Genomic DNA, 25,601 nt, shown 5'->3' with positions numbered 1-25,601 from the left:
GAGAGTGGCATTGCATGGGTGAGAGTGGCGTTGCATGTGTGAGAGAGTGGCGTTGCGTGGGTGAGTGGCGTTGCATGGGTGAGTGGCATTGGATGGGTGAGAGTGGCATTGGATGGGTGAGAGTGGCATTGGATGGGTGAGAGTGGCATTGCGTGTGTGAGAGAGTGGAGTTGTGTGTGTGTGAGAGTGGCGTTGCGTGGGTGATTGGCATTGCGTGTGTGAGTGGCATTGCGTGTGTGAGAGAGTGGCATTGCATGGGTGAGAGTGGCGTTGCGTGTGTGAGAGAGTGGCGTTGCATGTGTGAGTGGTGTTGCGTGGGTGAGTGGCGTTGCGTGGGTGAGTGGCGTTGCGTGGGTGAGTGGCGTTGCGTGGGTGAGTGGCGTTGCGTGGGTGAGTGGCGTTGCGTGGGTGAGTGGCGTTGCGTGGGTGAGTGGCGTTGCGTGGGTGAGTGGCGTTGCGTGGGTGAGTGGCGTTGCGTGGGTGAGTGGCGTTGCGTGGGTGAGTGGCGTTGCGTGGGTGAGTGGCGTTGCGTGGGTGAGTGGCGTTGCGTGGGAGAGTGGCGTTGCGTGGGAGAGTGGCGTTGCGTGGGAGAGTGGCGTTGCGTGGGAGAGTGGCGTTGCATGGGAGAGTGGCGTTGCATGGGAGAGTGGCGTTGCATGGGAGAGTGGCGTTGCATGGGTGAGTGGCGTTGCATGGGTGAGTGGCGTTGCATGGGTGAGTGGCGTTGCGTGTGTGAGAGAGTGGCATTGCATGGGTGAGAGTGGCGTTGCGTGTGTGAGAGAGTGGCGTTGCGTGTGTGAGAGAGTGGCGTTGCGTGTGTGAGAGAGTGGCGTTGCGTGTGTGAGAGAGTGGCATTGCATGGGTGAGAGAGTGGCATTGCATGGGTGAGAGAGTGGCATTGCGTGTGTGAGAGAGTGGCGTTGCGTGGGTGAGTGGCGTTGCGTGGGTGAGTGGCGTTGCATGGGTGAGTGGCGTTGCATGGGTGAGTGGCGTTGCATGGGTGAGTGGCGTTGCATGGGTGAGTGGCGTTGCATGGGTGAGTGGCGTTGCATGGGTGAGTGGCGTTGCATGGGTGAGTGGCGTTGCGTGTGTGAGAGAGTGGCGTTGCGTGTGTGAGAGAGTGGCGTTGCATGTGTGAGTGGCGTTGCGTGGGTGAGTGGCGTTGCGTGGGTGAGTGGCGTTGCGTGGGTGAGTGGCGTTGCGTGGGTGAGTGGCGTTGCGTGGGTGAGTGGCGTTGCGTGGGTGAGTGGCGTTGCGTGGGTGAGTGGCGTTGCGTGGGTGAGTGGCGTTGCGTGGGTGAGTGGCGTTGCGTGGGTGAGTGGCGTTGCATGGGTGAGAGAGTGGCATTGCATGGGTGAGAGAGTGGCATTGCATGGGTGAAAGAGTGGCATTGCATGGGTGAGAGAGTGGCATTGCATGGGTGAGAGTGGCATTGCATGGGTGAGAGTGGCATTGCATGGGTGAGAGAGTGGCATTGCATGGGTGAGAGAGTGGCATTGCGTGTGTGAGAGAGTGGCGTTGCGTGTGTGAGAGAGTGGCGTTGCGTGGGTGAGAGAGTGGCGTTGCGTGGGTGAGAGAGTGGCGTTGCGTGGGTGAGAGAGTGGCGTTGCGTGGGTGAGTGGCGTTGCGTGGGTGAGTGGCGTTGCGTGGGTGAGTGGCGTTGCGTGGGTGAGTGGCGTTGCGTGGGTGAGTGGCGTTGCGTGGGTGAGTGGCGTTGCGTGGGTGAGTGGCGTTGCGTGGGTGAGTGGCGTTGCGTGTGTGAGAGAGTGGCGTTGCGTGTGTGAGAGAGTTGCGTTGCGTGTGTGAGAGAGTGGCATTGCATGGGTGAGAGAGTGGCATTGCATGGGTGAGAGAGTGGCATTGCATGTGTGAGAGAGTGGCATTGCATGTGTGAGAGAGTGGCGTTGCGTGTGTGAGAGAGTGGCGTAGCGTGGGTGAGAGAGTGGCGTAGCGTGGGTGAGAGAGTGGCGTAGCGTGGGTGAGAGAGTGGCGTTGCGTGGGTGAGAGAGTGGCGTTGCGTGGGTGAGAGAGTGGCGTTGCGTGGGTGAGAGAGTGGCGTTGCGTGGGTGAGAGAGTGGCGTTGCGTGGGTGAGAGAGTGGCATTGCATGGGTGAGAGAGTGGCATTGCATGGGTGAGAGTGGCGTTGCGTGTGTGAGAGAGTGGCGTTGCGTGTGTGAGAGAGTGGCGTTGCGTGTGTGAGAGAGTGGCGTTGCGTGTGTGAGAGAGTGGCGTTGCGTGTGTGAGAGAGTGGCATTGCATGGGTGAGAGAGTGGCGTTGCGTGGGTGAGTGGCGTTGCGTGGGTGAGTGGCGTTGCGTGGGTGAGTGGCGTTGCATGGGTGAGTGGCGTTGCATGGGTGAGTGGCGTTGCATGGGTGAGTGGCGTTGCATGGGTGAGAGAGTGGCGTTGCATGGGTGAGAGAGTGGCGTTGCATGGGTGAGAGAGTGGCGTTGCGTGTGTGAGAGAGTGGCGTTGCATGTGTGAGTGGCGTTGCGTGGGTGAGTGGCGTTGCATGGGTGAGTGGCGTTGCATGGGTGAGTGGCGTTGCATGGGTGAGTGGCGTTGCATGGGTGAGTGGCGTTGCATGGGTGAGTGGCATTGCGTGTGTGAGAGAGTGGCGTTGCGTGTGTGAGAGAGTGGCATTGCATGTGTGAGAGAGTGGCGTTGCATGTGTGAGAGAGTGGCGTTGCGTGGGTGAGAGAGTGGCATTGCATGGGTGAGAGAGTGGCATTGCATGGGTGAGAGAGTGGCATTGCATGGGTGAGAGAGTGGCATTGCGTGTGTGAGAGAGTGGCGTTGCGTGGGTGAGTGGCGTTGCATGGGTGAGTGGCGTTGCATGGGTGAGTGGCGTTGCATGGGTGAGTGGCGTTGCATGGGTGAGTGGCGTTGCATGGGTGAGTGGCATTGCGTGTGTGAGAGAGTGGCGTTGCGTGTGTGAGAGAGTGGCATTGCATGTGTGAGAGAGTGGCATTGCGTGGGTGAGTGGCGTTGCGTGGGTGAGTGGCGTTGCGTGGGTGAGTGGCGTTGCGTGGGTGAGTGGCGTTGCGTGGGTGAGTGGCGTTGCGTGGGTGAGTGGCGTTGCGTGGGTGAGTGGCGTTGCGTGGGTGAGTGGCGTTGCGTGGGTGAGTGGCGTTGCATGGGTGAGTGGCGTTGCATGGGTGAGTGGCATTGCATGGGTGAGTGGCGTTGCATGGGTGAGTGGCATTGCGTGTGTGAGAGAGTGGCGTTGCGTGTGTGAGAGAGTGGCGTTGCATGTGTGAGTGGCGTTGCGTGGGTGAGTGGCGTTGCATGGGTGAGTGGCGTTGCATGGGTGAGTGGCGTTGCATGGGTGAGTGGCGTTGCATGGGTGAGTGGCGTTGCATGGGTGAGTGGCGTTGCGTGTGTGAGAGAGTGGCATTGCGTGGGTGAGTGGCGTTGCGTGGGTGAGTGGCGTTGCGTGGGTGAGTGGCGTTGCGTGGGTGAGTGGCGTTGCGTGGGTGAGTGGCGTTGCGTGGGTGAGTGGCGTTGCGTGGGTGAGTGGCGTTGCGTGGGTGAGTGGCGTTGCGTGGGTGAGTGGCGTTGCGTGGGTGAGTGGCGTTGCGTGGGTGAGTGGCGTTGCGTGGGTGAGTGGCGTTGCGTGGGTGAGTGGCATTGCATGGGTGAGTGGCATTGCATGGGTGAGTGGCGTTGCATGGGTGAGTGGCGTTGCATGGGTGAGTGGCATTGCATGGGTGAGTGGCATTGCATGGGTGAGTGGCGTTGCGTGTGTGAGAGAGTGGAGTTGCGTGTGTGAGAGAGTGGAGTTGCGTGGGTGAGTGGCGTTGCGTGGGTGAGTGGCGTTGCGTGGGTGAGTGGCGTTGCGTGGGTGAGTGGCGTTGCGTGGGTGAGTGGCGTTGCGTGGGTGAGTGGCGTTGCGTGGGTGAGTGGCGTTGCGTGGGTGAGTGGCGTTGCGTGGGTGAGTGGCGTTGCGTGGGTGAGTGGCGTTGCGTGGGTGAGTGGCGTTGCATGGGTGAGTGGCGTTGCGTGGGTGAGTGGCGTTGCGTGGGTGAGTGGCGTTGCATGGGTGAGTGGCATTGCGTGTGTGAGAGAGTGGCGTTGCGTGTGTGAGAGAGTGGCGTTGCATGTGTGAGAGAGTGGCGTTGCATGTGTGAGAGAGTGGCGTTGCGTGTGTGAGAGAGTGGCGTTGCGTGGGTGAGAGAGTGGCGTTGCGTGGGTGAGAGAGTGGCGTTGCGTGGGTGAGAGAGTGGCGTTGCGTGGGTGAGAGAGTGGCGTTGCGTGGGTGAGAGAGTGGCGTTGCGTGGGTGAGAGAGTGGCGTTGCGTGGGTGAGAGAGTGGCGTTGCGTGGGTGAGAGAGTGGCGTTGCGTGGGTGAGTGGCGTTGCGTGGGTGAGTGGCGTTGCGTGGGTGAGTGGCGTTGCGTGGGTGAGTGGCGTTGCGTGGGTGAGTGGCGTTGCGTGGGTGAGTGGCGTTGCATGGGTGAGTGGCATTGCATGGGTGAGTGGCATTGCATGGGTGAGTGGCATTGCATGGGTGAGTGGCATTGCATGGGTGAGTGGCATTGCATGGGTGAGTGGCGTTGCATGGGTGAGTGGCGTTGCATGGGTGAGAGTGGCGTTGCGTGTGTGAGAGAGTGGAGTTGCGTGTGTGAGAGAGTGGCGTTGCGTGGGTGAGTGGCGTTGCGTGGGTGAGTGGCGTTGCGTGGGTGAGTGGCGTTGCGTGGGTGAGTGGCGTTGCGTGGGTGAGTGGCGTTGCGTGGGTGAGTGGCGTTGCGTGGGTGAGTGGCGTTGCGTGGGTGAGTGGCGTTGCGTGGGTGAGTGGCGTTGCGTGGGTGAGTGGCGTTGCGTGGGTGAGTGGCGTTGCGTGGGTGAGTGGCGTTGCGTGGGTGAGTGGCGTTGCGTGGGTGAGTGGCGTTGCGTGGGTGAGTGGCATTGCATGGGTGAGTGGCGTTGCATGGGTGAGTGGCATTGCATGGGTGAGTGGCATTGCATGGGTGAGTGGCATTGCATGGGTGAGTGGCATTGCATGGGTGAGTGGCGTTGCATGGGTGAGTGGCGTTGCATGGGTGAGAGTGGCGTTGCGTGTGTGAGAGAGTGGAGTTGCGTGTGTGAGAGAGTGGCGTTGCGTGGGTGAGTGGCACTGCGTGGGTGAGTGGCGTTGCGTGTGTGAGAGAGTGGCATTGCATGGGTGAGAGTGGCGTTGCGTGTGTGAGAGAGTAGCGTGGGTGAGTGGCGTTGCGTGGGTGAGTGGCGTTGCGTGGGTGAGTGGCGTTGCATGGGTGAGTGGCATTGCGTGTGTGAGAGAGTGGCGTTGCGTGTGCGAGAGAGTGGCGTTGCGTGTGTGAGAGAGTGGCATTGCATGGATGAGAGAGTGGCATTGCATGGGTGAGAGTGGCGTTGCGTGTGTGAGAGAGTGGCATTGCATGGATGAGAGAGTGGCATTGCATGGGTGAGAGTGGCGTTGCATGTGTGAGAGAGTGGTGTTGCGTGTGTGAGAGAGTGGTGTTGCGTGTGTGAGAGAGTGGCGTTGCATGTGTGAGAGAGTGGCGTTGCGTGGGTGAGTGGCACTGCGTGGGTGAGTGGCGTTGCGTGTGTGAGAGAGTGGCATTGCATGGGTGAGAGTGGCATTGAGTGTGTGAGTGGCGTTGCGTGGGTGAGTGGCGTTGCGTGGGTGAGTGGCATTGCATGGGTGAGTGGCATTGCATGGGTGAGTGGCATTGCATGGGTGAGTGGCATTGCATGGGTGAGTGGCATTGCATGGGTGAGTGGCATTGCATGGGTGAGTGGCATTGCGTGTGTGAGAGAGTGGCGTTGCTTGTGTGAGAGAGTGGCATTGCATGGGTGAGAGAGTGGCATTGCATGGGTGAGAGTGGCGTTGCGTGTGTGAGAGAGTGGCGTTGCGTGTGTGAGAGAGTGGCGTTGCGTGTGTGAGAGAGTGGCGTTGCGTGTGTGAGAGAGTGGCGTTGCGTGTGTGAGAGAGTGGCGTTGCGTGTGTGGGTGAGTGGCACTGCGTGGGTGAGTGGCGTTGCGTGTGTGAGAGAGTGGCATTGCATGGGTGAGTGGCATTGCGTGTGTGAGTGGCGTTGCGTGGGTGAGCGGCGTTGCGTGGGTGAGCGGCGTTGCGTGGGTGAGCGGCGTTGCGTGGGTGAGTGGCGTTGCGTGGGTGAGTGGCGTTGCGTGGGTGAGTGGCGTTGCGTGGGTGAGTGGCGTTGCGTGGGTGAGAGTGGCATTGCGTGTGTGAGAGAGTGGCGTCGCGTGAGTGAGAGAGTGGAGTTGCGTGTGTGAGAGAGTGGCGTTGCGTGGGTGAGTGGCACTGCGTGGGTGAGTGGCGTTGCGTGGGTGAGTGGCACTGCGTGGGTGAGTGGCGTTGCGTGTGTGAGAGAGTGGCATTGCATGGGTGAGAGTGGCGTTGCGTGTGTGAGAGAGTGGCATTGCATGGGTGAGAGAGTGGCCTTGCATGGGTGAGAGTGGCGTTGCGTGTGTGAGAGAGTGGCGTTGCGTGGGTGAGAGAGTGGCGTTGCGTGGGTGAGAGAGTGGCGTTGCGTGGGTGAGAGAGTGGCGTTGCGTGGGTGAGAGAGTGGCGTTGCGTGGGTGAGAGAGTGGCGTTGCGTGGGTGAGAGAGTGGCGTTGCGTGGGTGAGAGAGTGGCGTTGCGTGGGTGAGAGAGTGGCGTTGCATGGGTGAGTGGCGTTGCATGGGTGAGAGTGGCATTGCATGGGTGAGAGTGGCATTGCATGGGTGAGAGTGGCATTGCATGGGTGAGAGTGGCATTGCATGGGTGAGAGTGGCATTGCATGGGTGAGAGTGGCATTGCATGGGTGAGAGAGTGGAGTTGCGTGTGTGAGAGAGTGGAGTTGCGTGGGTGAGTGGCACTGCGTGGGTGAGTGGCGTTGCGTGTGTGAGAGAGTGGCATTGCATGGGTGAGTGGCATTGCGTGTGTGAGCGGCGTTGCGTGGGTGAGCGGCGTTGCGTGGGTGAGCGGCGTTGCGTGGGTGAGCGGCGTTGCGTGGGTGAGCGGCGTTGCATGGGTGAGTGGCGTTGCATGGGTGAGTGGCGTTGCATGGGTGAGTGGCGTTGCATGGGTGAGTGGCATTGCGTGTGTGAGAGAGTGGCGTTGCGTGTGTGAGAGAGTGGCATTGCATGTGTGAGAGAGTGGCGTTGCGTGTGTGAGAGTGGCATTGCGTGGGTGAGTGGCGTTGCGTGGGTGAGTGGCGTTGCGTGGGTGAGTGGCGTTGCGTGGGTGAGTGGCGTTGCGTGGGTGAGTGGCGTTGCATGGGTGAGTGGCATTGCATGGGTGAGTGGCGTTGCATGGGTGAGTGGCATTGCATGGGTGAGTGGCATTGCATGGGTGAGTGGCATTGCATGGGTGAGTGGCGTTGCGTGTGTGAGAGAGTGGCGTTGCGTGTGTGAGAGAGTGGAGTTGCGTGTGTGGGTGAGTGGCGTTGCGTGGGTGAGTGGCGTTGCGTGGGTGAGTGGCGTTGCGTGGGTGAGTGGCGTTGCGTGGGTGAGTGGCGTTGCGTGGGTGAGTGGCGTTGCGTGGGTGAGTGGCGTTGCGTGGGTGAGTGGCGTTGCGTGGGTGAGTGGCATTGCATGGGTGAGTGGCATTGCATGGGTGAGTGGCGTTGCATGGGTGAGTGGCGTTGCATGGGTGAGTGGCGTTGCATGGGTGAGTGGCGTTGCATGGGTGAGTGGCATTGCGTGTGTGAGAGAGTGGCGTTGCGTGGGTGAGAGAGTGGCGTTGCGTGGGTGAGAGAGTGGCGTTGCGTGGGTGAGAGAGTGGCGTTGCGTGGGTGAGAGAGTGGCGTTGCGTGGGTGAGAGAGTGGCGTTGCGTGGGTGAGAGAGTGGCGTTGCGTGGGTGAGTGGCGTTGCGTGGGTGAGTGGCGTTGCGTGGGTGAGTGGCGTTGCGTGGGTGAGTGGCGTTGCGTGGGTGAGTGGCGTTGCGTGGGTGAGTGGCGTTGCGTGGGTGAGTGGCATTGCGTGGGTGAGTGGCGTTGCGTGGGTGAGTGGCGTTGCGTGGGTGAGTGGCGTTGCGTGGGTGAGTGGCGTTGCGTGGGTGAGTGGCGTTGCGTGGGTGAGTGGCGTTGCGTGGGTGAGTGGCGTTGCGTGGGTGAGTGGCATTGCATGGGTGAGTGGCGTTGCATGGGTGAGTGGCATTGCATGGGTGAGTGGCATTGCATGGGTGAGTGGCATTGCATGGGTGAGTGGCATTGCATGGGTGAGTGGCGTTGCATGGGTGAGAGTGGCGTTGCATGGGTGAGAGTGGCGTTGCGTGTGTGAGAGAGTGGAGTTGCGTGTGTGAGAGAGTGGCGTTGCGTGGGTGAGTGGCACTGCGTGGGTGAGTGGCGTTGCGTGTGTGAGAGAGTGGCATTGCATGGGTGAGAGTGGCGTTGCGTGTGTGAGAGAGTAGCGTGGGTGAGTGGCGTTGCGTGGGTGAGTGGCGTTGCATGGGTGTGAGGCGTTGCATGGGTGAGTGGCATTGCGTGTGTGAGAGAGTGGCATTGCGTGTGTGAGAGAGTGGCGTTGCGTGTGTGAGAGAGTGGCGTTGCGTGTGCGAGAGAGTGGCGTTGCGTGTGCGAGAGAGTGGCATTGCATGGATGAGAGAGTGGCATTGCATGGGTGAGAGTGGCGTTGCGTGTGTGAGAGAGTGGCATTGCATGGATGAGAGAGTGGCATTGCATGGGTGAGAGTGGCGTTGCGTGTGTGAGAGAGTGGTGTTGCGTGTGTGAGAGAGTGGTGTTGCGTGTGTGAGAGAGTGGCGTTGCGTGTGCGAGAGAGTGGCGTTGCGTGTGTGAGAGAGTGGCATTGCATGGATGAGAGAGTGGCATTGCATGGGTGAGAGTGGCGTTGCGTGGGTGAGAGAGTGGTGTTGCGTGTGTGAGAGAGTGGTGTTGCGTGTGTGAGAGAGTGGCGTTGCATGTGTGAGAGAGTGGCGTTGCGTGGGTGAGTGGCACTGCGTGGGTGAGTGGCGTTGCGTGTGTGAGAGAGTGGCATTGCATGGGTGAGAGTGGCATTGAGTGTGTGAGTGGCGTTGCGTGGGTGAGTGGCGTTGCGTGTGTGAGTGGCATTGCATGGGTGAGTGGCATTGCATGGGTGAGTGGCATTGCATGGGTGAGTGGCATTGCGTGTGTGAGAGAGTGGCGTTGCTTGTGTGAGAGAGTGGCATTGCATGGGTGAGAGAGTGGCATTGCATGGGTGAGAGTGGCGTTGCGTGTGTGAGAGAGTGGCGTTGCGTGTGTGAGAGAGTGGCGTTGCGTGTGTGAGAGAGTGGCGTTGCGTGTGTGAGAGAGTGGCGTTGCGTGTGTGAGAGAGTGGCGTTGCGTGTGTGGGTGAGTGGCACTGCGTGGGTGAGTGGCGTTGCGTGTGTGAGAGAGTGGCATTGCATGGGTGAGTGGCATTGCGTGTGTGAGTGGCGTTGCGTGGGTGAGCGGCGTTGCGTGGGTGAGCGGCGTTGCGTGGGTGAGTGGCGTTGCGTGGGTGAGTGGCGTTGCGTGGGTGAGTGGCGTTGCGTGGGTGAGTGGCGTTGCGTGGGTGAGTGGCGTTGCGTGGGTGAGAGTGGCATTGCGTGTGTGAGAGAGTGGCGTCGCGTGAGTGAGAGAGTGGAGTTGCGTGTGTGAGAGAGTGGCGTTGCGTGGGTGAGTGGCACTGCGTGGGTGAGTGGCGTTGCGTGGGTGAGTGGCACTGCGTGGGTGAGTGGCGTTGCGTGTGTGAGAGAGTGGCATTGCATGGGTGAGAGTGGCGTTGCGTGTGTGTGAGAGAGTGGCATTGCATGGGTGAGAGAGTGGCATTGCATGGGTGAGAGTGGCGTTGCGTGTGTGAGAGAGTGGCGTTGCGTGGGTGAGAGAGTGGCGTTGCGTGGGTGAGAGAGTGGCGTTGCGTGGGTGAGAGAGTGGCGTTGCGTGGGTGAGAGAGTGGCGTTGCGTGGGTGAGAGAGTGGCGTTGCGTGGGTGAGAGAGTGGCGTTGCGTGGGTGAGAGAGTGGCGTTGCGTGGGTGAGAGAGTGGCGTTGCGTGGGTGAGAGAGTGGCGTTGCGTGGGTGAGAGAGTGGCGTTGCATGGGTGAGTGGCGTTGCATGGGTGAGAGTGGCATTGCATGGGTGAGAGTGGCATTGCATGGGTGAGAGTGGCATTGCATGGGTGAGAGAGTGGAGTTGCGTGTGTGAGAGAGTGGAGTTGCGTGGGTGAGTGGCACTGCGTGGGTGAGTGGCGTTGCGTGTGTGAGAGAGTGGCATTGCATGGGTGAGAGTGGCATTGCGTGTGTGAGAGAGTGGCGTGGGTGAGTGGCGTTGCATGGGTGAGTGGCGTTGCATGGGTGAGTGGCGTTGCATGGGTGAGTGGCGTTGCATGGGTGAGAGAGTGGCGTGGGTGAGAGAGTGGCGTGGGTGAGTGGCGTTGCATGGGTGAGTGGCGTTGCATGGGTGAGTGGCGTTGCATGGGTGAGTGGCGTTGCATGGGTGAGTGGCATTGCGTGTGTGAGAGAGTGGCGTTGCGTGTGTGAGAGAGTGGCATTGCATGGGTGAGAGAGTGGCATTGAATGGGTGAGAGAGTGGCGTTGCGTGTGTGAGAGAGTGGCGTTGCGTGGGTGAGAGAGTGGCGTGGGTGAGAGAGTGGCGTGGGTGAGAGAGTGGCGTTGCATGGGTGAGTGGCGTTGCGTGGGTGAGTGGCGTTGCGTGGGTGAGTGGCGTTGCATGGGTGAGTGGCGTTGCATGGGTGAGAGAGTGGCGTGGGTGAGAGAGTGGCGTGGGTGAGTGGCGTTGCATGGGTGAGTGGCGTTGCATGGGTGAGTGGCGTTGCATGGGTGAGTGGCGTTGCATGGGTGAGTGGCATTGCGTGTGTGAGAGAGTGGCGTTGCGTGTGTGAGAGAGTGGCATTGCATGGGTGAGAGAGTGGCATTGAATGGGTGAGAGAGTGGCGTTGCGTGGGTGAGAGAGTGGCGTTGCGTGGGTGAGAGAGTGGCGTTGCGTGGGTGAGAGAGTGGCGTTGCGTGGGTGAGAGAGTGGCGTTGCGTGGGTGAGAGAGTGGCGTTGCGTGGGTGAGAGAGTGGCGTTGCGTGGGTGAGAGAGTGGCGTTGCGTGGGTGAGAGAGTGGCATTGCATGGGTGAGAGAGTGGCATTGAATGGGTGAGAGAGTGGCGTTGCGTGTGTGAGAGAGTGGCGTTGCGTGGGTGAGAGAGTGGCGTGGGTGAGAGAGTGGCGTGGGTGAGAGAGTGGCGTTGCATGGGTGAGTGGCGTTGCGTGGGTGAGTGGCGTTGCATGGGTGAGTGGCGTTGCATGGGTGAGTGGCGTTGCATGGGTGAGAGAGTGGCGTGGGTGAGAGAGTGGCGTGGGTGAGTGGCGTTGCATGGGTGAGTGGCGTTGCATGGGTGAGTGGCGTTGCATGGGTGAGTGGCGTTGCATGGGTGAGTGGCATTGCGTGTGTGAGAGAGTGGCGTTGCGTGTGTGAGAGAGTGGCATTGCATGGGTGAGAGAGTGGCATTGCATGGGTGAGAGAGTGGCGTTGCGTGTGTGAGAGAGTGGCGTTGCGTGGGTGAGAGAGTGGCGTTGCGTGGGTGAGAGAGTGGCGTTGCGTGGGTGAGAGAGTGGCGTTGCGTGGGTGAGAGAGTGGCGTTGCGTGGGTGAGAGAGTGGCGTTGCGTGGGTGAGAGAGTGGCGTTGCGTGGGTGAGAGAGTGGCATTGCATGGGTGAGAGAGTGGCATTGCATGGGTGAGAGAGTGGCGTTGCGTGGGTGAGTGGCGTTGCGTGGGTGAGTGGCGTTGCGTGGGTGAGTGGCGTTGCGTGGGTGAGTGGCGTTGCGTGGGTGAGTGGCGTTGCATGGGTGAGTGGCGTTGCATGGGTGAGTGGCGTTGCATGGGTGAGAGAGTGGCGTGGGTGAGAGAGTGGCGTGGGTGAGTGGCGTTGCATGGGTGAGTGGCGTTGCATGGGTGAGTGGCGTTGCATGGGTGAGTGGCGTTGCATGGGTGAGTGGCATTGCGTGTGTGAGAGAGTGGCGTTGCGTGGGTGAGAGAGTGGCATTGCATGGGTGAGAGAGTGGCATTGAATGGGTGAGAGAGTGGCGTTGCGTGTGTGAGAGAGTGGCGTTGCGTGGGTGAGAGAGTGGCGTTGCGTGGGTGAGAGAGTGGCGTTGCGTGGGTGAGAGAGTGGCGTTGCGTGGGTGAGAGAGTGGCGTTGCGTGGGTGAGAGAGTGGCGTTGCGTGGGTGAGAGAGTGGCGTTGCGTGGGTGAGAGAGTGGCATTGCATGGGTGTAAGAGTGGCATTGCATGGGTGAGAGAGTGGCGTTGCGTGGGTGAGTGGCGTTGCGTGGGTGAGTGGCGTTGCGTGGGTGAGTGGCGTTGCGTGGGTGAGTGGCGTTGCATGGGTGAGTGGCGTTGCATGGGTGAGAGAGTGCCGTTGCGTATGTGAGAGAGTGGCATTGCATGGGTGAGAGAGTGGCATTGCATGGGTGAGAGAGTGGCATTGCATGGGTGAGAGAGTGGCATTGCATGGGTGAGAGTGGCGTTGCGTGTGTGAGAGAGTGGCGTTGCGTGGGTGAGTGGCACTGCGTGGGTGAGTGGCACTGCGTGGGTGAGTGGCGTTGCATGGGTGAGTGGCGTTGCGTGGGTGAGTGGCGTTGCGTGGGTGAGTGGCGTTGCGTGGGTGAGTGGCGTTGCATGGGTGAGTGGCGTTGCATGGGTGAGTGGCGTTGCATGGGTGAGAGAGTGGCGTGGGTGAGAGAGTGGCGTGGGTGAGTGGCGTTGCATGGGTGAGTGGCGTTGCATGGGTGAGTGGCGTTGCATGGGTGAGTGGCGTTGCATGGGTGAGTGGCATTGCGTGTGTGAGAGAGTGGCGTTGCGTGTGTGAGAGAGTGGCATTGCATGGGTGAGAGAGTGGCATTGAATGGGTGAGAGAGTGGCGTTGCGTGTGTGAGAGAGTGGCGTTGCGTGGGTGAGAGAGTGGCGTTGCGTGGGTGAGAGAGTGGCGTTGCGTGGGTGAGAGAGTGGCGTTGCGTGGGTGAGAGAGTGGCGTTGCGTGGGTGAGAGAGTGGCGTTGCGTGGGTGAGAGAGTGGCATTGCATGGGTGAGAGAGTGGCGTTGCGTGGGTGAGTGGCGTTGCGTGGGTGAGTGGCGTTGCGTGGGTGAGTGGCGTTGCGTGGGTGAGTGGCGTTGCGTGGGTGAGTGGCGTTGCGTGGGTGAGTGGCGTTGCATGGGTGAGTGGCGTTGCATGGGTGAGTGGCGTTGCATGGGTGAGAGAGTGGCGTGGGTGAGAGAGTGGCGTGGGTGAGTGGCGTTGCATGGGTGAGTGGCGTTGCATGGGTGAGTGGCGTTGCATGGGTGAGTGGCGTTGCATGGGTGAGTGGCATTGCGTGTGTGAGAGAGTGGCGTTGCGTGTGTGAGAGAGTGGCATTGCATGGGTGAGAGAGTGGCATTGAATGGGTGAGAGAGTGGCGTTGCGTGGGTGAGAGAGTGGCGTTGCGTGGGTGAGAGAGTGGCGTTGCGTGGGTGAGAGAGTGGCGTTGCGTGGGTGAGAGAGTGGCGTTGCGTGGGTGAGAGAGTGGCGTTGCGTGGGTGAGAGAGTGGCGTTGCGTGGGTGAGAGAGTGGCGTTGCGTGGGTGAGAGAGTGGCATTGCATGGGTGAGAGAGTGGCATTGCATGGGTGAGAGAGTGGCGTTGCGTGGGTGAGTGGCGTTGCGTGGGTGAGTGGCGTTGCGTGGGTGAGTGGCGTTGCGTGGGTGAGTGGCGTTGCGTGGGTGAGTGGCGTTGCATGGGTGAGTGGCGTTGCATGGGTGAGAGAGTGCCGTTGCGTATGTGAGAGAGTGGCATTGCATGGGTGAGAGAGTGGCATTGCATGGGTGAGAGAGTGGCATTGCATGGGTGAGAGAGTGGCATTGCATGGGTGAGAGTGGCGTTGCGTGTGTGAGAGAGTGGCGTTGCGTGGGTGAGTGGCACTGCGTGGGTGAGTGGCATTGCGTGTGTGAGAGAGTGGCATTGCATGGGTGAGAGAGTGGCATTGCGTGTGTGAGTGGCGTTGCGTGGGTGAGTGGCGTTGCGTGGATGAGTGGCGTTGCGTGGGTGAGTGGCGTTGCGTGGGTGAGTGGCGTTGCGTGGGTGAGTGGCGTTGCGTGGGTGAGTGGCGTTGCGTGGGTGAGTGGCGTTGCGTGGGTGAGTGGCGTTGCATGGGTGAGTGGCGTTGCATGGGTGAGTGGCGTTGCGTGGGTGAGTGGCGTTGCGTGGGTGAGTGGCGTTGCGTGGGTGAGTGGCGTTGCATGGGTGAGTGGCGTTGCATGGGTGAGTGGCGTTGCATGGGTGAGTGGCGTTGCATGGGTGAGTGGCGTTGCATGGGTGAGAGTGGCGTTGCATGTGTGAGAGAGTGGAGTTGCGTGTGTGAGAGAGTGGCGTTGCGTGGGTGAGTGGCACTGCGTGGGTGAGTGGCGTTGCGTGTGTGAGAGAGTGGCATTGCATGGGTGAGAGTGGCGTTGCGTGTGTGAGAGAGTAGCGTGGGTGAGTGGCGTTGCGTGGGTGAGTGGCGTTGCATGGGTGAGTGGCGTTGCATGGGTGTGAGGCGTTGCATGGGTGAGTGGCATTGCGTGTGTGAGAGAGTGGCGTTGCGTGTGCGAGAGAGTGGCGTTGCGTGTGTGAGAGAGTGGCGTTGCGTGTGTGAGAGAGTGGCGTTGCGTGTGTGAGAGAGTGGCGTTGCGTGTGTGGGTGAGTGGCACTGCGTGGGTGAGTGGCGTTGCGTGTGTGAGAGAGTGGCATTGCATGGGTGAGTGGCATTGCGTGTGTGAGTGGCGTTGCGTGGGTGAGTGGCATTGCGTGTGTGAGAGAGTGGCGTTGCTTGTGTGAGAGAGTGGCATTGCATGGGTGAGAGAGTGGCATTGCATGGGTGAGAGTGGCGTTGCGTGTGTGAGAGAGTGGCGTTGCGTGTGTGAGAGAGTGGCGTTGCGTGTGTGAGAGAGTGGCGTTGCGTGTGTGAGAGAGTGGCGTTGCGTGTGTGAGAGAGTGGCGTTGCGTGTGTGGGTGAGTGGCACTGCGTGGGTGAGTGGCGTTGCGTGTGTGAGAGAGTGGCATTGCATGGGTGAGTGGCATTGCGTGTGTGAGTGGCGTTGCGTGGGTGAGCGGCGTTGCGTGGGTGAGCGGCGTTGCGTGGGTGAGCGGCGTTGCGTGGGTGAGCGGCGTTGCGTGGGTGAGCGGCGTTGCGTGGGTGAGTGGCGTTGCGTGGGTGAGTGGCGTTGCGTGGGTGAGTGGCGTTGCGTGGGTGAGAGTGGCATTGCGTGTGTGAGAGAGTGGCGTCGCGTGAGTGAGAGAGTGGAGTTGCGTGTGTGAGAGAGTGGCGTTGCGTGGGTGAGTGGCACTGCGTGGGTGAGTGGCGTTGCGTGGGTGAGTGGCACTGCGTGGGTGAGTGAGTGGCATTGCATGGGTGAGAGTGGCGTTGCGTGTGTGAGAGAGTGGCATTGCATGGGTGAGAGAGTGGCATTGCATGGGTGAGAGTGGCGTTGCGTGTGTGAGAGAGTGGCGTTGCGTGGGTGAGAGAGTGGCGTTGCGTGGGTGAAAGAGTGGCGTTGCGTGGGTGAGAGAGTGGCGTTGCGTGGGTGAGAGAGTGGCGTTGCGTGGGTGAGAGAGTGGCGTTGCGTGGGTGAGAGAGTGGCGTTGCGTGGGTGAGAGAGTGGCGTTGCATGGGTGAGTGGCGTTGCATGGGTGAGAGTGGCATTGCATGGGTGAGAGTGGCATTGCATGGGTGAGAGTGGCATTGCATGGGTGAGAGTGGCATTGCATGGGTGAGAGTGGCATTGCATGGGTGAGAGAGTGGAGTTGCGTGTGTGAGAGAGTGGAGTTGCGTGGGTGAGTGGCACTGCGTGGGTGAGTGGCGTTGCGTGTGTGAGAGTGGCATTGCATGGGTGAGAGTGGCATTGCGTGTGTGAGAGAGTGGCGTGGGTGAGTGGCGTTGCATGGGTGAGTGGCGTTGCATGGGTGAGTGGCGTTGCATGGGTGAGTGGCGTTGCATGGGTGAGAGAGTGGCGTGGGTGAGAGAGTGGCGTGGGTGAGTGGCGTTGCATGGGTGAGTGGCGTTGCATGGGTGAGTGGCGTTGCATGGGTGAGTGGCATTGCGTGTGTGAGAGAGTGGCGTTGCGTGTGTGAGAGAGTGGCATTGCATGGGTGAGAGAGTGGCATTGAATGGGTGAGAGAGTGGCATTGCATGGGTGAGAGTGGCGTTGCGTGTGTGAGAGAGTGGCGTTGCGTGGGTGAGAGAGTGGCGTTGCGTGGGTGAGAGAGTGGCGTTGCGTGGGTGAGAGAGTGGCGTTGCGTGGGTGAGAGAGTGGCGTTGCGTGGGTGAGAGAGTGGCATTGCATGGGTGAGAGAGTGGCGTTGCATGGGTGAGAGAGTGGCGTTGCGTGGGTGAGTGGCGTTGCGTGGGTGAGTGGCGTTGCGTGGGTGAGTGGCGTTGCGTGGGTGAGTGGCGTTGCGTGGGTGAGTGGCGTTGCATGGGTGAGTGGCGTTGCATGGGTGAGAGAGTGCCGTTGCGTATGTGAGAGAGTGGCATTGCATGGGTGAGAGAGTGGCATTGCATGGGTGAGAGAGTGGCATTGCATGGGTGAGAGAGTGGCATTGCATGGGTGAGAGTGGCGTTGCGTGTGTGAGAGAGTGGCGTTGCGTGGGTGAGTGGCACTGCGTGGGTGAGTGGCATTGCGTGTGTGAGAGAGTGGCATTGCATGGGTGAGAGAGTGGCATTGCGTGTGTGAGTGGCGTTGCGTGGATGAGTGGCGTTGCGTGGGTGAGTGGGGTTGCGTGGGTGAGTGGCGTTGCGTGGGTGAGTGGCGTTGCGTGGGTGAGTGGCGTTGCGTGGGTGAGTGGCGTTGCGTGGGTGAGTGGCGTTGCGTGGGTGAGTGGCGTTGCGTGGGTGAGTGGCGTTGCGTGGGTGAGTGGCGTTGCATGGGTGAGTGGCGTTGCGTGGGTGAGTGGCGTTGCGTGGGTGAGTGGCGTTGCGTGGGTGAGTGGCGTTGCGTGGGTGAGTGGCGTTGCGTGGGTGAGTGGCATTGCATGGGTGAGTGGCGTTGCATGGGTGAGTGGCGTTGCATGGGTGAGTGGCGTTGCATGGGTGAGTGGCGTTGCATGGGTGAGTGGCGTTGCATGGGTGAGAGTGGCGTTGCATGGGTGAGAGTGGCGTTGCATGTGTGAGAGAGTGGAGTTGCGTGTGTGAGAGAGTGGCGTTGCGTGGGTGAGTGGCACTGCGTGGGTGAGTGGCGTTGCGTGTGTGAGAGAGTGGCATTGCATGGGTGAGAGTGGCGTTGCGTGTGTGAGAGAGTAGCGTGGGTGAGTGGCGTTGCGTGGGTGAGTGGCGTTGCATGGGTGAGTGGCGTTGCATGGGTGTGAGGCGTTGCATGGGTGAGTGGCATTGCGTGTGTGAGAGAGTGGCGTTGCGTGTGCGAGAGAGTGGCGTTGCGTGTGTGAGAGAGTGGCATTGCATGGATGAGAGAGTGGCATTGCATGGGTGAGAGTGGCGTTGCGTGTGTGAGAGAGTGGCATTGCATGGATGAGAGAGTGGCATTGCATGGGTGAGAGTGGCGTTGCGTGTGAGAGAGAGTGGTGTTGCGTGTGAGAGAGAGTGGTGTTGCGTGTGTGAGAGAGTGGCGTTGCGTGGGTGAGTGGCACTGCGTGGGTGAGTGGCGTTGCGTGTGTGAGAGAGTGGCATTGCATGGGTGAGAGTGGCATTGAGTGTGAGTGGCGTTGCGTGGGTGAGTGGCGTTGCGTGGGTGAGTGGCATTGCATGGGTGAGTGGCATTGCATGGGTGAGTGGCATTGCATGGGTGAGTGGCATTGCATGGGTGAGTGGCATTGCATGGGTGAGTGGCATTGCGTGTGTGAGAGAGTGGCATTGCATGGGTGAGAGAGTGGCATTGCATGGGTGAGAGTGGCGTTGCGTGTGTGAGAGAGTGGCGTTGCGTGTGTGAGAGAGTGGCGTTGCGTGTGTGAGAGAGTGGCGTTGCGTGTGTGAGAGAGTGGCGTTGCGTGTGTGAGAGAGTGGCGTTGCGTGTGTGGGTGAGTGGCACTGCGTGGGTGAGTGGCGTTGCGTGTGTGAGAGAGTGGCATTGCATGGGTGAGCGGCATTGCGTGTGTGAGCGGCGTTGCGTGGGTGAGCGGCGTTGCGTGAGTGAGCGGCGTTGCGTGGGTGAGCGGCGTTGCGTGGGTGAGCGGCGTTGCGTGGGTGAGAGAGTGGCATTGCGTGGGTGAGTGGCGTTGCGTGGGTGAGTGGCGTTGCGTGGGTGAGTGGCGTTGCGTGGGTGAGTGGCGTTGCGTGGGTGAGTGGCGTTGCGTGGGTGAGTGGCGTTGCATGGGTGAGAGTGGCATTGCGTGTGTGAGAGAGTGGCGTCGCGTGAGTGAGAGAGTGGAGTTGCGTGTGTGAGAGTGGCGTTGCGTGGGTGAGTGGCACTGCGTGGGTGAGTGGCGTTGCGTGTGTGAGAGAGTGGCATTGCATGGGTGAGAGTGGCGTTGCGTGTGTGAGAGAGTGGCATTGCATGGGTGAGAGAGTGGCGTTGCGTGGGTGAGAGAGTGGCGTTGCGTGGGTGAGAGAGTGGCGTTGCGTGGGTGAGAGAGTGGCGTTGCGTGGGTGAGAGAGTGGCGTTGCGTGGGTGAGAGAGTGGCGTTGCGTGGGTGAGAGAGTGGCGTTGCGTGGGTGAGAGAGTGGCGTTGCATGGGTGAGTGGCGTTGCATGGGTGAGTGGCATTGCATGGGTGAGTGGCATTGCATGGGTGAGAGTGGCATTGCATGGGTGAGAGTGGCATTGCATGGGTGAGAGTGGCATTGCATGGGTGAGAGAGTGGAGTTGCGTGTGTGAGAGAGTGGAGTTGCGTGGGTGAGTGGCACTGCGTGGGTGAGTGGCGTTGCGTGTGTGAGAGAGTGGCATTGCATGGGTGAGAGTGGCATTGCGTGTGTGAGAGAGTGGCGTGGGTGAGTGGCGTTGCATGGGTGAGTGGCGTTGCATGGGTGAGTGGCGTTGCATGGGTGAGTGGCGTTGCATGGGTGAGAGAGTGGCGTGGGTGAGTGGCGTTGCATGGGTGAGTGGCGTTGCATGGGTGAGTGGCGTTGCATGGGTGAGTGGCGTTGCATGGGGGAGTGGCGTTGCGTGTGTGAGAGAGTGGCGTTGCGTGTGTGAGAGAGTGGCATTGCATGGGTGAGAGAGTGGCATTGAATGGGTGAGAGAGTGGCATTGCATGGGTGAGAGTGGCGTTGCGTGTGTGAGAGAGTGGCGTTGCGTGGGTGAGAGAGTGGCGTTGTGTGGGTGAGAGAGTGGCGTTGCGTGGGTGAGAGAGTGGCGTTGCGTGGGTGAGAGAGTGGCGTTGCATGGGTGAGTGGCGTTGCATGGGTGAGTGGCATTGCATGGGTGAGTGGCATTGCATGGGTGAGAGTGGCATTGCATGGGTGAGAGTGGCATTGCATGGGTGAGAGAGTGGAGTTGCGTGTGTGAGAGAGTGGAGTTGCGTGGGTGAGTGGCACTGCGTGGGTGAGTGGCGTTGCGTGTGTGAGAGAGTGGCATTGCATGGGTGAGAGAGTGGCATTGCATGGGTGTGTGAGTGGCGTTGCGTGGGTGAGTGGCGTTGCGTGGGTGAGTGGCGTTGCGTGGGTGAGTGGCGTTGCGTGGGTGAGTGGCGTTGCATGGGTGAGAGAGTGCCGTTGCGTATGTGAGAGAGTGGCATTGCATGGGTGAGAGAGTGGCATTGCATGGGTGAGAGAGTGGCATTGCATGGGTGAGAGAGTGGCATTGCATGGGTGAGAGAGTGGCATTGCATGGGTGAGAGTGGCGTTGCGTGGGTGAGTGGCACTGCGTGGGTGAGTGGCATTGCGTGTGTGAGAGAGTGGCATTGCATGGGTGAGAGAGTGGCATTGCGTGTGTGAGTGGCGTTGCGTGGGTGAGTGGCGTTGCGTGGGTGAGTGGCGTTGCGTGGATGAGTGGCGTTGCGTGGATGAGTGGCGTTGCGTGGATGAGTGGCGTTGCATGGATGAGTGGCGTTGCATGGATGAGTGGCGTTGCATGGATGAGTGGCGTTGCATGGATGAGTGGCGTTGCATGGATGAGTGGCGTTGCATGGATGAGTGGCGTTGCGTGGATGAGTGGCGTTGCGTGGATGAGTGGCGTTGCGTGGATGAGTGGCGTTGCGTGGATGAGTGGCGTTGCGTGGATGAGTGGCGTTGCGTGGATGAGTGGCGTTGCATGTGTGAGTGGCGTTGTGTGGGTGAGTGGCGTTGCGTGGGTGAGTGGCGTTGCGTGGGTGAGTGGCGTTGCGTGGGTGAGTGGCGTTGCATGGGTGAGAGAGTGCCGTTGCGTATGTGAGAGAGTGGCATTGCATGGGTGAGAGAGTGGCATTGCATGGGTGAGAGAGTGGCATTGCATGGGTGAGAGAGTGGCATTGCATGGGTGAGAGTGGCGTTGCGTGGGTGAGTGGCACTGCGTGGGTGAGTGGCATTGCGTGTGTGAGAGAGTGGCATTGCATGGGTGAGAGAGTGGCATTGCGTGTGTGAGTGGCGTTGCGTGGGTGAGTGGCGTTGCGTGGATGAGTGGCGTTGCGTGGATGAGTGGCGTTGCGTGGATGAGTGGCGTTGCATGGATGAGTGGCGTTGCGTGGGTGAGTGGCGTTGCGTGGGTGAGTGGCGTTGCGTGGGTGAGTGGCGTTGCGTGGATGAGTGGCGTTGCGTGGATGAGTGGCGTTGCGTGGATGAGTGGCGTTGCGTGGATGAGTGGCATTGCGTGGGTGAGTGGCATTGCGTGGGTGAGTTGTGTTGCGTGGGTGAGTTGTGTTGCGTGGGTGAGTTGTGTTGCGTGGGTGAGTTGTGTTGCGTGGGTGAGTTGTGTTGCTTGGGTGAGTGGCGTTGCTTGGGTGAGTGGCGTTGCTTGGGTGAGTGTGGCATTGCGTGGGTGATAGTGGGCTTGCGTGGGTTTGAGTGGCGTTGCGTGTCTGAAAGTGGTGCTGTGTGGGTGAAAGTGGTACTGCGTGGGTGTGAGTGGCTTTGCGTGAGTGAGTGAGTGAGTGGCGTTGCGTGGGTGAGTGTGGTGTTGCGTGGATGATAGTGGGCTTGCGTGGGTGTGAGTGGCGTTGCATGTCTGTAAGTGTTGCTGTGTGGGTGAAAGTGGCACAGAGCCTTTGATGTGGCCTGGCGCAGGAGAAATGCTGCTGCTGCTAATTAAATATAACAAGCATTAGAAATGCAATAGGTCTCGCAGCATTAGAGTTAGTGCTTTTAGAATTGTTTATGGGTTTTTTTGTAAATCTTTAGCATTTTTGTTTCCTGTAGCCAATGCTAAAGAATTAAAAAAAAAAAAGCCATAAACATTTCTAAAAGCTCTAACTAAAATGCTCCGAGACCTATTGCATTGGAAATGCAATAGGTCTTGCAGTAGGAAAGTTTGAGCTATAGGTGTTATTTATTTTTTTGTTTTTTATTTATGTGTTGTTTTTTCTAAATAGCTAAATTAATAGCTTTCTTCTTTACAAAGCCAATAGTTATAATTTTTGTAAATGTGACACCTCTAGCATTTGTAAAGCAACATGTTTTGTATTAACGGGACTTATATGTGACTTATATGTATTGATATTTAAAAAATCAATGGCTTTAAAAAACAATCAATAATTAATAAGTAAATAAAATGGATTTTATTTTATATTGCCAATAGCTTAAAGTTTATTACATATATTTAGTGAAGATGCTGTGGTTGCGCTGAGTGAGGGTGAGTGAGGGTGAGGGTGAGTGAGGGTGAGGGTGAGTGAGGGTGAGTGAGGGTGAGTGAGTGAGGGTGAGTGAGTGAGGGTGAGTGAGTGAGGGTGAGTGAGTGAGGGTGAGTGAGTGAGGGTGAGTGAGTGAGGGTGAGTGAGTGAGGGTGAGTGAGGGTGAGGGGGTGAGGGGGTGAGGGGGTGAGGGGTTGAGGGTGAGTGAGGGTGAGTGAGGGTGAGGGGGTGAGGGGTTGAGGGTGAGTGAGGGTGAGGGGGTGAGGGGGTGAGGGGTTGAGGGTGAGTGAGGGTGAGGGTGAGGGGTTGAGGGTGAGTGAGGGTGAGGTGTTGAGGGTGAGTGAGGGTGAGGGTGAGTGAGGGTGAGGTGTTGAGGGTGAGGGAGGGTGAGGCGTTGAGGGTGAGGTGTTGAGGGTGAGGCGTTGAGGGTGAGGCGTTGAGGGTGAGTGAGGGTGAGTGAGGGTGAGGAGTTGAGGGTGAGTGAGGGTGAGGCTGAGGGGTTGAGAGTGAGTGAGGGTGAGTGAGAGTGAGGGGTTGAGAGTGAGTGAGGGTGAGTGAGAGTGAGGGGTTGAGAGTGAGTGAGGGTGAGTGAGAGTGAGGGGTTGAGGGTGAGTGAGGGGTTGAGGGTGAGGGGTTGAGGGTGAGTGAGGGTGAGGGGTTGAGGGTGGGTGAGGGGTTGAGGGTGAGTGAGGGTGAGGGGTTGAGGGTGAGTGAGGGTGAGGGTGAGGGTGAGTGAGTGAGGGTGAGTGAGGGTGAAGGTGAGTGAGGGTGAGTGAGGGTGGGTGAGTGTGAGTGAGGTGAGTGTGGGTGAGTGTGGGTGAGTGTGGGTGAGTGAGGGTGAGTGAGGGTGAGTGAGGGTGAGTGAGGGTGAGTGAGGGTGAGTGAGGGTGAGTGAGGGTGAGTGAGGGTGAGGGATTGAGGGTGAGTGAGGGTGAGGGGTTGAGGGTGAGTGAGGGTGAGGGGTTGAGGGTGAGTGAGGGTGAGTGAGGGTGAGGGGTTGAGGGTGAGCCAGTGGTAATTACCTATCACGAAATTTTAAAACAACCGCGCTACATCCATACTTTGACATACTTATCTGGCCTCCGAGAGGTTGGTCTCTTCAGCCAGCAAAGCGCTGTGGACGGGGGAAGCTAGGAGCTACACTGCAGGGTGGGCATGATTGTGAGACGGTGCAGGTTTGGGTGGTGCGTGGGCGAAGAGAAAATGGGTACTGGGTGGGCATGATAGGGAGGCATTGAAGAATGCAGGTGAGATCAGAAGAGGTGGGCCTGGGTGGGAGGTGATCAAAAAAGGGAGGGGAGGTGGGGGATTCAGCAGAGAGGGGCATGCACCAGGACAGGTGACAATGGGTGGGAGGGGAGAATGGGAGAGGTGGTGGAGACTAGAGTGGGAAGACTGGGAGAGGTTTATCTGAGAGAGGGTGGTAGGAAACTGGTAATTGGAAGATGTGTTACATAGTGGGGGTGGTCAGAAGAGGCAGTGCATTGTGGGAAGATCAGGAGAGGTGGTGCAGAGTGTGGGGATGGAGACAAGTGCTGGGGGACTGTGGTCACTGCGAGTCGTGATGCGGGTTGGGGAAGGAAGAAAGTGATGAATTGGAAGCGGTGTGCAGCTTCCCACAAGAGAGAGGTTAGTAAAGCAATCTAATGCTAGGGGAGCAGATACACGGGAGGTTTCAGATAAAAACCTACCTTGAACCATCAAAGAGACCCCTTGAAGTGCGCGAGCCTCCCTGCAAGTTGCCTGTGGTGCTGCAAACGTCCATTGCTATTGTCTGCTGAGAAGCGAAATCTGCCATGTCGCTAAGCAACAGCCACATGGAGACAGCAGCACGAGCACACTGTGGTCCAAGGAATCCAGCTTACGTCATGGGCCAGAGAGGGGATGTGTTCATGGCGCTCTAGTCACACCGTAACATCCAAGTGCGTTCACCGGGAGAGAGGCGGCCACAGCTTCGAAACACGGCCTTGAAGGGGCGACTGTGGGCTGGAAGAAGACGGCATGGGCTGGGAAGGCGAGCAGGGGCGGGGGATTGGGGTGGGGTGGGGGGTGAGGTGGGGAGAGGCAGACCGGAAGAGGATAACACAGCCCGTGAGTAGCAAATATATGCCAGGGGAGAACAAGACGGAGGGAAGAGAGGGGAGGGGGGAGGAGAAATGCGACACGGCGGGAAGGGGAGGGGGCGGAGCGGGTAAAATAAACAAGACGGAGGGAGGAGAGGGGAGGAGAAATGCGACACGGCGGGAAGGGGAGGGGGCGGAGCGGGTAAACAAAGACGGACGTGCACGCGCTTTTAAGCTCAATGCGCATGCGCATTGAGCTTAAAAGTCACGGGCACTGCAAGGAATCGCCACGATTCCTTGCAAGTTAGATAAAGAGTCGATGAGCCCCCATAGTCTCGCTTGCTCGATGCGCATCGACAGGCGAGACCTAAAAAGTGTTTAGGGACTCACGGCTGCCGAGAGTAACAAGGCAGTGCTGGGAGGGGGGCTGCACACCAACTGCGGGCGGCCGTGTGAAGTGATAAGCCTTTGAAGTACACAGGCATGCTGTGACGGAGGTGTGAGAGGTCTGGCAGGGAACAGATGGCCTGGCTGTGAAGCAGGGGGCGGGGCAGCGCTGGGGAAGCCTGTGGGAGGGTGATTGATGCCTTTGATGTGGGGAGGGAGGAGGGCCTTTTGCGAGCCTGCAGGAGAAATGCTGCCGATGCTCGTGCATGTTTAATCACGTGATTCACGTGAACTTGAAGAAAACCGCGGCTGAAAGCCGTGGTTTGAAGTGGATTTTGCCGACTTGAATTCTCCCCATTTCCCATTCCTGCGGAATGGTAAAGGCGAGACCTAAAAATATGCGGGACTCCACATCACCGGTTCCGTTCACATTTCACGTTTTGTTTCTTCTTGATTTCCCTAAGAGTATTTGCTTTTTTCCCCAAGATGTGTTCCTATATTTGTTCACGCTACACATGACTCTGGCATAGGGCATACTGTACTGAGTCGACACGTGTCTGAGTCATTTCAGGTTAGCATGGGTGTTTATATAATGGTGCACGATTGAGAGCGCTCGGGCAGCTGACAATTCTCATAGTACCAGTCAGTGGGTCACAGAGGTGTACATACTGCATGCCCATCCAAATCGTGGCCTCTCTGCGGAGCGATGGGCGCATATGTGGCAAATGTAATTATGCTTTGTTGGCCACGGCCCTTTTAAAGACCACCAACTTTTACATTCCACGTAAAGCATTGCCAACCAGCACTTTGACAAGATCATTCAGAAATTCACGGTCGAAGCCCCATGTCTTCCGTAGAAGGAAATGACAGAGAAATTGTGGTTACTGTACGCGACAAAACAATAAATACCGCCCCAGGCTTACCCATTTACGAACAGACGCCGAGTTCCACGCTACTCACCCTGTTGCTGCCGCTGTTCAGCGCTCGCAAGAGATGTACCACACCCGGGTCCTGGGCCCCCATATATCCCCGGGGTGTCCTCGGCAAGAAGCCTGCCATCCCCCGGCACCAAGCCGTCCGCGCCAGCCGAGAGATCATGTGCAATGTCCAAGCACAACCCGGGAACGAGCAGGGGCACTACACTGCGTGTTTGTGCACGGGACGGGAATAACAGAGGAAGCCACGGAGGAGGAGGAAGGTGACGCCCTTCAGGGCCCGCCCACTGCCCGACCCACTCGGGGGAGAGGGCGGGGCGTAGGGCTGCTGCCTGGGGAGCGTCAAAATGTGAAATAGTCAAAGTGTAAAGTAACCACTTAGGTGTCCGAGGTCTGACCCCTGTGCTACACCCTCGTCACGGTATTTTCAAATCAAATTTTTATGTTTTTAAGCCGTTTCGCCGGAAAGTCTAGCACACGGTTACTTAACCAAGCCATGTATGCTCCCGTTTCAGAGAGAAGCCCTCCTCCCAGAGAAGCCTGTCTGCTGAAGGACACTT

General features: G+C 59.2%; 1 protein-coding gene across 1 annotated transcript in view; it reads right to left on the bottom strand.

Annotated features, from left to right (window-relative positions):
• The window catches only part of LOC147750970 (transmembrane protein 53-like), an 88,107-nt gene extending 62,830 nt beyond the window's left edge, over positions 1 to 25,277 (bottom strand). Inside the window, exon 1 of the mRNA XM_086918871.1 lies at positions 25,067 to 25,277. Within this exon, the coding sequence (XP_086774997.1) occupies positions 25,067 to 25,204 (138 nt within the window). The 5' untranslated portion in view covers positions 25,205 to 25,277. The remainder of the gene's footprint in view (positions 1 to 25,066) is intronic.
• Positions 25,278 to 25,601: the final 324 nt, after the last annotated feature.

This window comes from Lissotriton vulgaris, chromosome 1_1 (assembly GCF_964263255.1).
Source record: "Lissotriton vulgaris chromosome 1_1, aLisVul1.2, whole genome shotgun sequence".
Lineage (NCBI taxonomy): Eukaryota > Metazoa > Chordata > Amphibia > Caudata > Salamandridae > Lissotriton > Lissotriton vulgaris.
This window is presented reverse-complemented; position numbering and strand designations above follow the sequence as displayed.